General features: G+C 51.5%; 1 protein-coding gene across 7 annotated transcripts in view; it reads left to right on the forward strand.

Moving 5' to 3' along the window:
- Nucleotides 1-14,337, forward strand: part of Nfasc (neurofascin) — a 74,024-nt gene that overhangs the window by 30,400 nt on the left and 29,287 nt on the right. For 3 of the 7 annotated variants that reach the window (XM_038348874.1, XM_038348875.1, XM_038348876.1), the window contains 10 exons: nucleotides 3,041-3,184; nucleotides 3,849-3,960; nucleotides 4,268-4,434; nucleotides 4,796-4,943; nucleotides 6,019-6,143; nucleotides 8,495-8,596; nucleotides 8,869-9,066; nucleotides 10,421-10,491; nucleotides 11,752-11,974; nucleotides 13,646-13,761. In XM_038348874.1, the coding sequence (XP_038204802.1) occupies nucleotides 3,041-3,184; nucleotides 3,849-3,960; nucleotides 4,268-4,434; nucleotides 4,796-4,943; nucleotides 6,019-6,143; nucleotides 8,495-8,596; nucleotides 8,869-9,066; nucleotides 10,421-10,491; nucleotides 11,752-11,974; nucleotides 13,646-13,761 (1,406 nt within the window). Of the gene's footprint in view, nucleotides 1-3,040; nucleotides 3,185-3,848; nucleotides 3,961-4,267; nucleotides 4,435-4,795; nucleotides 4,944-6,018; nucleotides 6,144-7,290; nucleotides 7,336-8,494; nucleotides 8,597-8,868; nucleotides 9,067-10,420; nucleotides 10,492-11,751; nucleotides 11,975-13,645; nucleotides 13,762-14,337 lie in introns of all 7 variants that reach the window. The other 4 variants (XM_038348871.1, XM_038348873.1, XM_038348872.1 and 1 more) reach the window with 3 other exon arrangements.

Raw genomic sequence — 14,337 nt, forward strand, 5'->3', positions numbered from 1 at the left:
GAAGACCAACAAATACATGGAAAACACATTTAACACCCCCAGCCATCAGGAAGATGCAAATTAAAACAACAATCAGAATGAGACAAAAAACAGTGCAGATTAGAGTGTGAGGACGGAGGAACCTGCATATGCACCTGCCGCTGTGAAATCAGCTGTGGAAGTTCCTCAGAAAACTAAAGTAGGTGCTGGGGGTGGTGCATGCACTCAGGAGGCAGAGGCAGGAGGATCTCTGTGAGTCTGAGGGCAGCCTGGGCTACTGAGTGAGTTCCAAGTCAATTCAGGCTACATAATGAGATCTTTGTCTACACACACACACACACACACACACACACACCACACACTGAGAACGGAGTTGTTGAGGTGGCTCAGAAGGTGAAGGTACTTGCTGCACAAGCCTGGGTTCCATCTCTAGAACCCAGATGAAAGTGGAAGGGGAAAACCAACTCCACAAAGTTGTCCTCTGATCACACGTGTGGTGGCAGGCCTGTCCCCACACACATCACAGATAAAGCAGCCTTCATCCCTTTCTAACGTCTTGTACTTGGCTGGTGAGGTGGCTCAGAAGGTTCAGACACCTGCTGCCCAGCCCGAGAGCTTGAGTGTGAACCCTAAGGCTCACATGGTGGAAGGAGAGAACCAACTCCCAGAAGGTGCCCTCCGACCTCTACACCTGCACTGTGGCACGTGTACACCCAAGCAGATACGCACAAGATAAAATACCTTTAGAAAACTAGAAATAAAACTACCATATAATAAGCGGCACCATTCCTGATCACATATGTGCTCAAAGGAATCTGAGTCAGCACACCACGGAGATGCCTGTAGACCCATGCTTTCGCTACACTGTTCACAGTAGCCAGGAGACAGAAGCAGCCCCTTTGCACATCCACAGACCAGCAGACAGAGAATAACAGTACAGAGACACAATGGTGTCTTATTCTGACATAAACATAAAACCAGCTGTTTTATTCCAACTGTTCGCATCATGCTAAGTGAAATAAGTCATACTCACATAGGTGTTCCGTGTTTTCTCATGTGTGGAATCTGGGCTTAAATATGAATATACATACATGCATATGTGAAGAACACATAGGTAGAAGTCTGTAAAAAGGGAGAAAGATTTAAAAGGAAGGGAGGGGAGATAAGAGAAGGCAATAGGAGGGGGAGAAAGAGAAAAATCTCACATAGTTGAATATAAACATGCATCCATGTGATATGAAAGCAGAAAGGAGGTTGTGGGGTTGTGAACAAGGGGAGCAGGGTGGGATGGGAGTGTAGTTGGGGGAAGGTGATCCAAGCTCATTGGTTTGTATACGTGAGAATATCATCCCGTAATTTTCATATGCTAAGTAGAAAAATCATTTTAAAAGTAATCAAGGAAAGGAGCAGGCGCATAATTGGAGACAGGTGAAGGGGAGGCAGCTGGCTAGGCGCCGTGTCTCTGCTCTTTAAACCCCGGAAGGTGAGGAATGTAGGCTCTGGATTGCAGGAGGCCACCAGAGGTGGGGAGCTGCGGCCTGCGCTGGACTGCAGAGGGCTAGAACTGAGTCTGTGGCTGTCCCGAGCGACTCATTATCCCACCATGAGCAGAGACGTGCCGCAGCCCTCTGGCCACAGTCTTCCATCCTCGTAGACTTTGGGGGAAGCAGGCAGTGGTGGTGCACTCGGTAGCACTGTGTTGTAGCAGCAGCCCAGGGCTGGCAGCTGAGCCTTGGTGCTGAGGTCATCTGTCAGCCCCTGCAGGAAGCCTAAGAGAAGTGACTGGCAGGGAAATTGGGTTCAGGAAACTGGCCAGGCTAAGGAGGTGTTCAGGTTGGTGGTGCCACGCTCCAGGTACCTTTTTGCTGAGTAGGTCCCAGGGTAGATGGATAGGACACTGACTAGGCATGCCTTAATTTACCTCCTGCTGAGTCCCCAGATTCTCTATCTGTTGAGTGGCGCCATAGGGTCAGACTCCCGTTTGCCTTGCAGGTCTGAGCAATCCCAGTGAACACACAGCCTCAGCCAAAGCCAAGGCTCCCAAGTCCAGATATTTCCAGTGACTGCAAAACGAGAGAAGTGGCTGTTCTTTACTTTTCTGTGAAGTTTTTGTTTTATAGCCCCTTCTCACTTTCTCTCCTCATTCTTCCTTCTCAGAGGGAAGATGGGAATGATGCTCTCCCAGATGTATTGATTTGTCCCAAGTGTCAGAGTGACATTTGAGCAGGGCCTGCAGCTCCCCAAGGCCAGTAATACCAGGAGAAATATAGGCAAGAATGGCCTCTCTTGTAGGCTGCTTCAGTTGGCTTGGGGCTCTGGTTGGTGGGTGGCTTTTTGTGAGTGAGGTTCTGCCCAGAGGATGGGAGAATGGCATGTTTGGGCTATGTGGATGTTGTTGTATCTTTGTCAGTGTACATTGGGTTAAAATCATAATGAATGAGTGTCTGGAACAATGACTTACTCATGTCTGTAATCCCAAGGATTGGGAGGCTAAGGCAGGAGGATTGCCACGTGTTTAAGGCCAGTCTGGGCCACATGGTAAGTTCAAGGTCAGCAAGAGCTACATAACGAGACCCTGTCTTGGAAAATTAGCTAACTAAATAAATCGAGTGCAAACAGTAACGATGTTGCTAGGCCTTCCACCCTCCACCTTGTAGCTATATGGAAAGTCTCAGGACATTGTCATGAGATGGTGATGGCTTGTCCCACCGACCAGGATCTGAAGCAGACAGTGAATAATGCTGACTGGAAATGCAGCTCGATTCCTGTTTTCAAAGTCAATCTTTCCATAGCTCATGTCTTCAGCCATAGTTCCCCAGCTATTGCTTGAATAAAGCAAAGATTCAGATTCTGGCCAGATGATGGATTGAGAAACAAACTCCCGGAGGGCCCAGGTCACAGGGTCATGCGGTACTGAATCTGAAAGCTGGGTCTGCCTGGGCCACCCTGCTACCTCTTCCATAGAACCCTTAGCATGTTTGGTACCCTGTCCAGAGCCCTGCTTGCCCCTCACTCTACCTGGTTCAATTTCTTACGGAAAACCTCTTTTTCTTACCTGTAGCTGCACCGCCCAATCCCAACCGTGAGGTGGCCGGGGACACTATCATCTTCCGGGACACTCAGATCAGCAGCAGGGCGGTATACCAATGCAATACATCCAATGAACATGGCTACCTGCTAGCTAATGCCTTCGTCAGTGTGTTGGGTGAGCACACCCTCATAGCCGACTCTGCCCGCTGGCAGTAGGGTCTTCCTGGGGTGTAGTGATGCCATTGGGTACATTTTCTTCTCTGGAGCCCAAGCATACTGGGCAGACTTGGGGAGGCGTGGAGCATGGAGGTGGGGTTTGTGGGGAGAATGGAGGACTTGCACTCCACCAAGCCAGGTGACCACAGGACCCATTCCATCAGAGAAGGTGGGTAGGAAGTGCGACCAAGCAGTTGCTACCCTCCTTGAGCAAGGAGAGGGCCGTGGGAACCGGTAGATACAAGGTGTCTCAGAGCTACAGGGGATCAGCTCCAGAACCTGTGGGATAATTTGGGGAAACCCTTTGCAGAAAGCTAGTTTGGATGTGAGGCAGATGGATAAATACACCCCTTCCTCACCTAAACCTTCCAGCAAGGTTGTCCCATCCTTTGACATTGTAACAATACTGTGGTCTACAAAGCATTTGTAATGATCCTGGGACACCTGAACCCCAGGGGCTGTGGTTTGGACAGTTTCCCCTAGACGAGGCTTGCAAAAGAAAGGGGCGGGTGTCCAGGTGTCTGGAAAGTCGCTGGAAGCTGGAAGCATACTGTGGTGACACCAGGAAGGGGAAGGGTTGTGTGCCACACCCATAATGTCAAATTGACCCTCTGGGCTTTCAGATGTGCCTCCTCGGATGCTGTCTCCCCGGAACCAGCTCATCAAGGTGATCCTGTACAATCGGACACGGCTGGACTGTCCATTCTTCGGGTCTCCTATTCCAACACTCCGATGGTAAGTCCCAGAAGACCAGGTCTCCCCAGCAGAAGTCATTTGTTATTTTACTCCCATCTTCCCTAAAGGGATCCTTAAACAGTCAAAGCTGGCCATCTGGGTGAACTCCCATATTTTTCAGTGAGGAGCTGTGTCTCTCCAGAGCTAGCTAGTGGTTATAGGCAGAGCCTGCAAAACTCAGGACTCCATGTGTCTGCCTCACACTCCCCAACCCCCCCCCCCCTCACCGCACCGTGGACTTTGCTGCTTCCTAGCTCCCTTGGGCCAGTCCTTTCTCAGTATGCTGTGTTCGCTGCTCTATTGTGAGGTTTAAGAATGGGCAAGGAAGCAACCTGGATGGTGGTAACTACCACGTCTATGAAAACGGCAGTCTGGAAATCAAGATGATCCGCAAAGAGGACCAAGGCATCTACACCTGTGTGGCCACCAACATCCTGGGCAAAGCTGAAAACCAAGTCCGCCTAGAGGTCAAAGGTAAGCAATGGAGCTCACAGGTATCCGTAGGTGCAGTAAGAGACACCCCTGCCTGAGGTCTTGGTGGATACCACGTCCTCTCAGTGGCTCTAGCTAACCTAAAGGTGGGAACACTGAGGCCCCTTATCAACCTGGTCCAGAAGCTCACCCGCTTCCCCTCACCACCACACACATGCTGGACTTCTGAGCCAGAGAATTCTTTGGGGATTTCGATTACCCCACCCACAGAACCTCTTTGCCATTCTACCAGCTGGCTGTACTGTGTTTGACACCTCAAGGGCAGGCATGTCACACTACATGGCCACATTGGGGCTGGTGGGCAGAAGAGGGGTCCGTGCCAGCTTTCTAATTGTCCTCACAGACCCCACCAGGATCTACAGGATGCCCGAGGACCAGGTGGTCAAGAGGGGCACAACGGTGCAGCTGGAGTGTCGTGTGAAGCATGACCCCTCCTTGAAGCTCACGGTTTCCTGGCTGAAGGACGATGAACCACTGTACATTGGGAACAGGTGTCTGCTCTCCATCTCAATTCCTGGCGCACATTGAAGAGGACGGTTGCTCTTCCTTTCAGGGTCATGTGTGCCACTAGGGAGCTACTAGTGGTGATAGCCTTGGTGGCCCTTACCTCGGGAGCAGCCTCAGGAGCCGCTCTTCTTCTCTCTTTTCTACCTGTCGCTCTCTCCTTCACCCCCTCTCTCACTTTTCTTCCTCCCTTCTTTTATATCTCATTTTCCTCCCTAACCCCTCCATACGTTTCTCTTGTGCTGTCCACGTTCTAATCCTCTCAGCTCTGCTTGTAGTACCCATCTTTCCCAGTAGAGGGCAGGTCTGACCCCAGCTACCACATCCCATGCAAGGCCTGGTGGTTCTCAGCTCCTAGATCTTCTGGGTGTTTTGTTGGTGCCCCACCTACCCCTCCCACACCAGTTTGGGCTTTACTTGTGTAAGGGCACTGATGGTATTGGAAGGTGCCCTGGGTGTTTTGTAACAGGCAGTTAGGATTGAGAGCCACTGATCCCTATCCCCCTTCCTGGGACTCTCTTTGCTATCGCTCTTCTAGGCAGTAAGGCATCATCCACTCCCAGTCTCACCCAGCTTCGTGCAGGGCCGCCCCCTGCCTGAGTGCACAGGCATCCAGCACCCATTGGTGCTGACAGTTCTACTACAAGCTTGCATTTCTCTGGGATGCCCCTCCCTCTGGTGAACACAGGTCAGAGGAGCCCAGGGACAGAACACCCAAACTAGTACACAGGATAAAACACGTGTAAGGGAAGAGAAACAACACCAGCCTGTCTTTGGTGTGTCGGGGTGATGGTACCCTAATTTGGGAAGTGTGTGCAACATGAGAAAGTTTCAGAGATGCACGGTGCAGTGTGGATGCTAAGGAGCAACCCCTCCGCTTTCTCTTCTCCTACATCCAGTCAGAGTGTTGAGATGGCGCCTCATACCTCTCCAAGGAGTCACACCCCTCCCCGGGCCCTGCCACCTCCTTTATCTTCTCACTGTCCCCTTGCGGGAAGAGAGTAGCAGATATGCACCATACGGGAGCCACCCTCCTGCTAACCGCATTTCGGCACCTTGCAGGATGAAGAAGGAAGATGACTCCCTGACCATCTTTGGTGTGGCAGAGCGGGACCAAGGCAGTTACACGTGCATGGCTAGCACCGAGCTGGACCAAGACCTGGCCAAGGCCTACCTCACTGTTCTAGGTAATGGCTGCCACCTACGTCAGCACCAACCACCCTTCTCCCTGCTTCCCAGCAGCCAGAGCGGCTGTGAGTGCTGAGTGGGCCCCAGAGCAATGCCCAGTAAGCCGCAGTCAGGGGTCATGACCTCCTCAGATCTCTGGATTAGGAAGCTGCCACTCTCCAGTCAGCTGAGGAGGACAGTTTGGGGTTCTGTTGCCTGAGTGAAGTTCTTGACCTCCCAACCCCCACTGAAAGGTGTGGAATGGCAGAAAGCGGAGCAACTTCCGCCTCTTCTGCTCTCTTACAGCTCCTTCCACACCTCCACATTGACTAAAGCCACCCCCAGCAATGCTGGAGCAAGTGTGTGTGTGTGTGTGTGTGTGTGTTATATGTGATGTTTGTGGTCTATGTATGTATTTGGTGTCAGGGGTGTGGTGTGTATGTGGTGTGTATGGTGTGTATGTAGTATTGTGTGTGGTGTGTGTTGTATACGTGGTGTTTGTGGTCTGTGTATGTGTTTGGGGTTGTGTGTGATGTGTGTATTGTTTGGTGTGTGTGTGGTGTATGTGTGTGTATGTGTGTATAGCATGTATGTGGTATGTGTATGTATGTGTGTGGTGTGCGTATGTATATGTATGTATATGTGGTGTGGTATATGTGTGTGGTGTATATGTGGTGTGTGTGTGTGTATGTGCCTGTTTCCAGCACTTCCTCCAGCTTTCTTCTCCTCCCATGCTGCTCCTCGGTTTTGGTGGCATTTCACATTGTGCCACACACTGAACAAAATGACGCTATCCCTTCTTGTCCCAGATGTCCAGGCTGGACTGCAAATACCAAAGCACCCTAAACAGAAGGGGAGGCGGCTACGCCTTTCCAGTGAAGCAGGTCCTCTGCTTTCTCTCTCTGAACTCCTGCAGTGGAGGTCACAACTCGCTGGCCATGAACGGCCCAGATGTGCCAATATATCTGGACAGGAAGACTCCAGAGACACCACTCTTAGGCCGTGAAAAAACCCAAGGAGTCACCTGGGAGGCGGGACGTCCGTGGAAGGGAGAGTGTAGCCAAGCTTGGGGCCCCCAGCACAGGGACAGCTGTGAAAACCTCATCCTTATAGAACCCTTTAACCCCGCTAACCTGCTAACCTGGATAACCCGTCTTACTGTTGCAGCTGATCAGGCCACTCCAACTAACCGTTTTCCTGACCTGCCCAAAGGTAATTTGTACTAATGGGAGCTCTGGTGCCCAGGGGTGGAATCTTGAGGAGGAATGTGTCTCAGGAGACAACTGCACATTACAAACCAGTGGACAACACTCCACCTGCCCCACGTGACCCCAGCCCCCAGGCATCCACAGCCACCTGCCTCCCCGGACCATCTCACAACCCTGCCCTGGGCTCCTTCTGCAGGCTGGACTCTGAAGTCTGGGCTGCAGTTTATCTCCTTTCCTCTGGCTCCACTTAGCCCTCCCTTGAGGTTCCTTCTCTCTGCCCCTCGCTACACCTCAGAAGTGCCTAATGGCCATTCAGGAAGGCTGCTTTCTCAGATTATCCCTTACAGGCTCATCAATTTATAGACCACCACACACCTACTGCTCTTCATCTAGGTCCTCCCTCCCCCAACACACACACACACACACACGCACACCACTAATATGAACTTAAGAGACTCGCTGTCTAGGTCCTCCCAAACCACCCAAACATAATAGCTGGTTCAGGAGGTAAGATGTGGAGGAACTTTGTCTACCTGTATTCTGTGGCTGGATGCCTCCCTTCCAAAGCCAAGAGAGTAGAAACCACCCTCCCCCCCAAAGGCACTTCCCTTAATCCTGTGTGGATGCCTCTGGGCCCCTACTCCCTCACTGAATCCAAACTAAGTCTCCTCCTGTTGTGCCTGGTCTTCCTCTGTACCCGCCCCCCCCCGTCTTCATCTATCTGCCCTGGTCAGTACTGCGGTGCTCTCCTGGGCTCTGGTCCTGAGAGTCCCGGCAGCCAGAGAAACAAGTAGTAATCCTGAGAAATGAGATGCTCCATACCTCCCTGAAGTCTCTCTAATGGGAGCAACAGCCTTTCCCAAAGTGCGTGTTCTAAAGGAGCTGAAGAAACAGGAAGACTCGGCCCCTATTCCCTCGGCCCCGCCTGATGCTCCTTTATCTCCTTGTTCCACAGTCTGTAGGATTCTTGGTTCTTCCTTGTCTCCTGGAGGGAAGGGGGTGGTCCCTGCATTAGCCCTCCAGAGTAGGTTGGGATTTGATCTGCTGGCAGAAGAGACCCAGCTCCCTCAGGGACCTGTCCAGGATGAGCACCACCTACCCCAGGGAGAGGGACTGACTCTCGCTCACGAGCTCAGAGTAACGTCTTTTCCCTCTGCTGCCAGGACGGCCAGACCGACCCAGGGACCTGGAGCTCACTGACCTGGCTGAGAGGAGTGTGAGGCTGACCTGGATCCCAGGGGATGATAACAACAGCCCCATCACAGGTCAGCCCAGGGCCCTGTGGTCCAAAGCCAGAGAGAGCTGGTAACGTAATAGCCTTGAACTAGGGCCCCTCGGAGTCTGTGCCCAGCCCTGCCTCAGGACACGAGCATGGAGGCCCTGATTCCCCCCCCACCCCCGTATCTTGGGGAGACTTCTTCATGGGCCACTGTCTATCCTGGGGAGATGGTGGAGATAAACGGAAGCCGAGAAGAATGTGCTTCTAAAGTAGGGCTCTGTGACTCCCAGAACAGCCCTGTCCTCCTTGTCCACTCAGACTATGTCATCCAGTTTGAAGAGGACCAGTTCCAACCGGGGGTCTGGCATGACCACTCCAAGTTCCCAGGCAGTGTCAACTCTGCCGTCCTCCAACTGTCCCCATATGTCAACTACCAGTTCCGAGTCATCGCTGTCAATGAGGTTGGGAGCAGCCACCCCAGCCTTCCGTCTGAGCGCTACAGAACCAGTGGGGCCCGTGAGTACTTGAGCTCCAGGTGCCCTGTGTGCACTGAACCCCTCCCAGCTCCCAGCCACAGGAACTTAGACAGGTCACTTGCCTGTCTGAGGCCTGGCCTCCTCGCGTTATACTAACACAGACTTCCTAGGGCGATGGTGAGGACACCTGCTTGAAAAAGCCAGCGAGATAGTTTAGGGTGTGGTACCAGCTGCCAAGTCTGGTGACCTGAGTTTGATCCCTGCTACCAAAGGGTGGGTGGAGATGACTGAGTCCCAAAAGTTCTCCTCTGGCCTTCACACATGCACTATGGTATATGTGAACTCACACATACACCACCAGATAGGTAGGTAGGTAGGTAGGTTGGTAGGTGGGTGGGTGGGTGGATGGATGCATGGATGGATGGATGGATGGATGGATGGATAGATAGATAGATAGATAGATAGATAGATAGATAGATAGATAGATAGATAGATAATATTTTAAGAAGAAAATTTGTTTTCCTGGGGGCCAGGATGATAGTTCAGTTTGTATACTGCTTGCTGTGAAGTGTGAAGACCTAAATCCAATCCCAGAACCTATGGAAAAGCTGGGCACGGTGGCACTCGTCTGTAATGCCAGCACTGGGGAAGTGGGGACAGGAGGATGCCTTAGGCTTGCTGGTCAGCCACTGGAGCTGAATCACTGATCTCCAGGTACAGTGAGAGACCCTGCCTCAAAAGCTAAAGTGGAGAGTGATTAAAGATAGCATCCATTGTTGACCCCCGACCTCCACACATGTGCCCATACCAATGCACATGAAAGAAAAGAGAAAATGCATGCCATGCACTTACTGTGGTGCCTGTCATGTGATAAGTACATAATTAATCTTAACTGACATTTTTATTACTGTTAATGATTCTTTATTATCTGTTTGAAGGGGCAGAGCAGTGGCAGAGGCACACATAAAAATGGATAATCTGGTGTTATGTCAGATTTCTCTTCCTAATAATGTTTAAGTTTATGAGATCACACCAGCTCATGGAGGCAGAAATGCTTGCCCCAAAATATTAAATACCAGGATAAGCCAGCGTGTCACAAAATATACTGGCGGCTGGTCTGTGAAGGGAACAGCACACAGAGTTAGCACAGTGGCCACCTGCAGTGTCGAAAGGTTTATGATAGGGGCTAACTGATAGAGGATTAAAGAAACTAGGTGTACTTTGGGGGGTTAAATCTTAGCTAGGAAGATGTATCATGCATGAGAGAGAAAGAGAGTTGGGAGCTGCGAAGAGCCAGAGTACACAGGGGGGCAGTTAGGTGGGTCGTAGGGTAGTAAACGGGGTGCCCTGGTCATATTCGGGTTTGACTTCAGTTTTATCTGTTTGGGTTCCAGCTCCTGAGTCTAATCCCAGCGATGTGAAGGGAGAAGGGACAAGAAAGAATAATATGGAGATCACGTGGACGGTAAGAGGACCTCCCTACCCCACATTCACCTAGCAGCAGGCACCCAGGAACCCCCTTTCCTTACCCTCTGGGGCCATGGTATGTTACAGACTATCAAACTGATTGGGACCACTGACCTCTGAGAAACAGGCTAGTCTCAGAGCTGGGCATTCAGAAACCAAACAGGACAAGGTCCTGGGAGCAGGAGTTCAGAACAGAGATGTCAGCGGAGGTCATCCAGTTCCACAGACTGCCAGTCTAGCAAAATTCATCGAGAAAGCCACCAAAATAGATGTTCTGATGTTGAAGGAGGGACTCCGGCTCCAGGAGAGAGAGACGTGCAGAATATCGATGCTGAGAGTAGCGTGTACTGGCTCTGCAAGGTGGCCCTGGAGGCGCTGGACCATTACGAAGTCCAGGTCTTTCTGCAGCCTGGGCTAGATGAGCTGAGAGGCTTCCTTCGGGCTGGGACTGGCAGTTCCCCTCTTTGCTCTGGCTCCTGACTACACTTTCCAAACTATAACTGGGATATATGCTTAGAGACTGACTTTTTCTAGACCACTTCTAAAAGCTGAAAACGAGGTCACTGAAGTGGTAACGGTCAGAGACACGGTGCTCCTCAGAGTCGCGGTCACTCTGTCTCTCTGAAGCCTGGCCCTCCAGCATCCTAGCCCAACAGCTTTAGACTGAACTCGAAATCTGGACAGCTGGTCCATGGTGCTGTGTGGCCAGCTCTGGGAGCGTGGTTCCTGAGCCAGGTCCTTGGGGCGAATGGGTTCCAGTCGTCTTTAACGATCTCTCATATATGTAGAAGGACGAGACTGATTTGCAGATTTGGTAGAACTGAAGTCAGTTCTGGAATTTTGAGCCCATTAGCAGGGTAGTAGCTTGATTAGCTGGGGGGTCCTCTCTCTGACTCTGGAGATCATGACTGTCAGCCTTTGGCTCCCTGCTCCTTCTGTCGTAGGAGGAAGTTTGCCCTAAGTGAAGCATTTGTTCCCTGTGCACCTGCAGTGTGGGTGGTGCTTGCAGTCAAAGTGATTAAGTCTCTTGTGAACCTATTGTCATAGAAAATCTGGGTGCTCCGCAGTTCCTGGGATGTTAGGCTCTTTGGGGGCTCAGCAGATGCAGGATACCATCGTCTATCCTGGAAAGGAGCTGGCCAGTAGCAGGGAAGCAGAGTAGAGAGTTTGGTACAGATGGTGAGGGAGAGGGCAAGCTGTGGGTGGCTTTGCCAATACCCCTTCTACCCTGCCTGCCTGTCTGTCTCACCCTGCACAGCCCATGAATGCTACCTCTGCCTTTGGCCCCAACCTGCGCTACATTGTCAAGTGGCGACGGAGAGAGACCCGAGAAACCTGGAACAATGTCACGGTGTGGGGCTCTCGCTATGTGGTGGGGCAGACCCCTGTCTACGTGCCCTATGAGATCCGAGTCCAGGCTGAAAATGACTTTGGGAAGGGTCCCGAGCCTGACACCGTCATTGGGTACTCAGGAGAAGATTGTGAGTATCTGCCTACTTCCCTCCCCCAACAGGACCCTCACTGCCAACTGTACGAGGCCACTCTCATAGGTTGAGAAACTCAGGATATGTCATGGGAGGGCCATGGAGACAGGGCTACGCTACTGTGGCCTAGGCTGTGTATCACTGGTAACATCAGGGAGAGAACTGTCTTTGAACACATCCCCACTTAGCCCAGAACTGAAGCTTTACAGCTGTAAAAACTGAGTCTGGAGCAGCCCTGTCCAGGATTTCAAACAAATGGTCACACTTGAAAATAGAACCCAGGTCCCCAGGTTCCCAGATCCACAGACAGGTTGCTTTACTGCTAAGTCTTGCTGGCACCAAGGAAGGCATCAGAACTACTGTTCAAAAGAGCTGTTTAGATGATGCTCCAAGGAAGATGGGCATAGGCTAGACTCCCATCGCAGGGGAGCGGTAGGCAGTGAGCACCAACCAGAGTCTTCCTGACCCACCACATCTCCCAGCATTCCAGAAATGCTCCCAGTCCTTGGAATTGAACATGCAATTGGATTTTCTTAGGGAGCTGAGTATGAGCAAACCAACATTCTGGACCTCTACGTGAAATCGTATGCATGGCCTCTGTGACCAGTGCATCGTCAGCCCCACAGCTCCTGAGCAAAATACAGACTCAACAGCTGGGTCTGTGTCTTATGCAAGAAGAGATGAAGGCAGTGGTGGGGTGAGCAGAGGGAAGGGACAGGGCAGATCTTAGTAGGTGTGAATGTAGGAGGCAAGACTGGGCTCCACGTGTGGTCACTGGTCCCAGGATGGTGAAGTGGGATGCAGTGAGGACCAAGGCCCAAGAGCAGTCCTGGATTGGGCCCGCTGGGAATGAGCAGATGCTTCCCTACAGGAGTCGTCTATGGCGGGGGTGCCAGTCAGTAAGTGTGAGTCCCTGCTTCCTGGATGACCTCATAGTTTCCACTGTATCTGTCCACCCTGGGGCCTATGCATCATTGCGGCAGCTTTGTTCTGGTTGCGGAGCAGGGGTCCAGAGCCACGCCTCTTTTCTGAACAAAACTGGGGCACCTCCTGTCTGCAGATAGTGTTTCTGTTGGTGCATGCAGAATTGATTATTGAAAATATATGAAGAGGATTGGAGGAAAACACCGAGGTCTCTGGGCCTCTTGAGGGCACCCGGAACCTGTGATTTCCCTTTGAACTTCAAAGGGGCAGGGGAACACGTGAATCACCACCGCTGTGGGCATCGCCCGAGGAGCTGTGGCTGTGGGCAGAGGGGCACAGCAGTGTCAGGCTGCAGCCCTGCAGAGGAAGCCAGGGGAGACAATGTCCATGCCCACTTTACTCTTTCCTTGGCCCCTCATGTGGACACCTCCTATTGGCCAAGCTCCTCAAGAGGCCTGGGGAAAGGGTACTTGGCTGCTAAGGGGGCAGCCTCTTAGGCCGCAGAGCAGCAGGAACAGCTAAAGAATAAAAAGGAAGGTAGACGATCCCAGCACCCGAGTGCCACAAATGCTCATTCTGGTCGCCTGGATTGTCACCCTGTTGTCCTGAGACTTCCCTGTTTTCTGGAGTGGCCCATCTACAGTAAAGTAGAGGAATAGGCCATCAGAACACATCAAAGGGGATGCGAGAATCCAAGCACCAACCTCACCTGTATAACCAGCTCTCTGTCCCTACATATTGCAGATCCCAGAGCTGCACCCACTGAAGTTAAAATCCGAGTCTTGAACAGCACAGCCATCAGCCTTCAGTGGAACCGGGTCTACTCTGACACGGTCCAAGGCCAGCTCAGAGAGTACCGAGTGAGGAGGCCAGCCCCTCAGCCCCGCCTAACCACCTGCTCGCTAACCAGGGCACGGGGCAGCAGCCGCGTGTGTAGGGGATCTGGGAGGGACCCTAGGAACGCTCATGGGTCTAAAATTGATTCAAGATGCTTTCTGGAGTTCAAAATTACCCAGTGGGGCGCATATGCATGCATACATATAATTATGTATGTTATTCATATGTTCATGTTTCACCTAGCAACAGGGGCATATTCTGAGAAATGCATCATTAGGCAATTTTGTCATTGGGTGTACTGAGACAAACCTAGGTGATATAAGCCAGTGCCTCAGCATGGCTGCTTTCTGCAGTCAACACACACAGCAAGCTTAAGCTGTGTGAGGCCATTGCCAATGTAACACTGAAAACTGTTTTTACAGTAGGCTGCATTTTTAAAATAAGATAAAGTCTAAAGTAGGGCCTAGGGGCATAGCTCAGTGGTAGAGTACTCGCCTAATATTCATGAACCTGGGTTCAATTCCCGGCACTACACAGGCAGAATGAGAGTATTGAGTAAATACGAAGCGTAGAGAATATTTATTATGAATGTGTAAAGC

The sequence above is a fragment of the Arvicola amphibius genome, chromosome 12, assembly GCF_903992535.2.
Source record: "Arvicola amphibius chromosome 12, mArvAmp1.2, whole genome shotgun sequence".
Lineage (NCBI taxonomy): Eukaryota > Metazoa > Chordata > Mammalia > Rodentia > Cricetidae > Arvicola > Arvicola amphibius.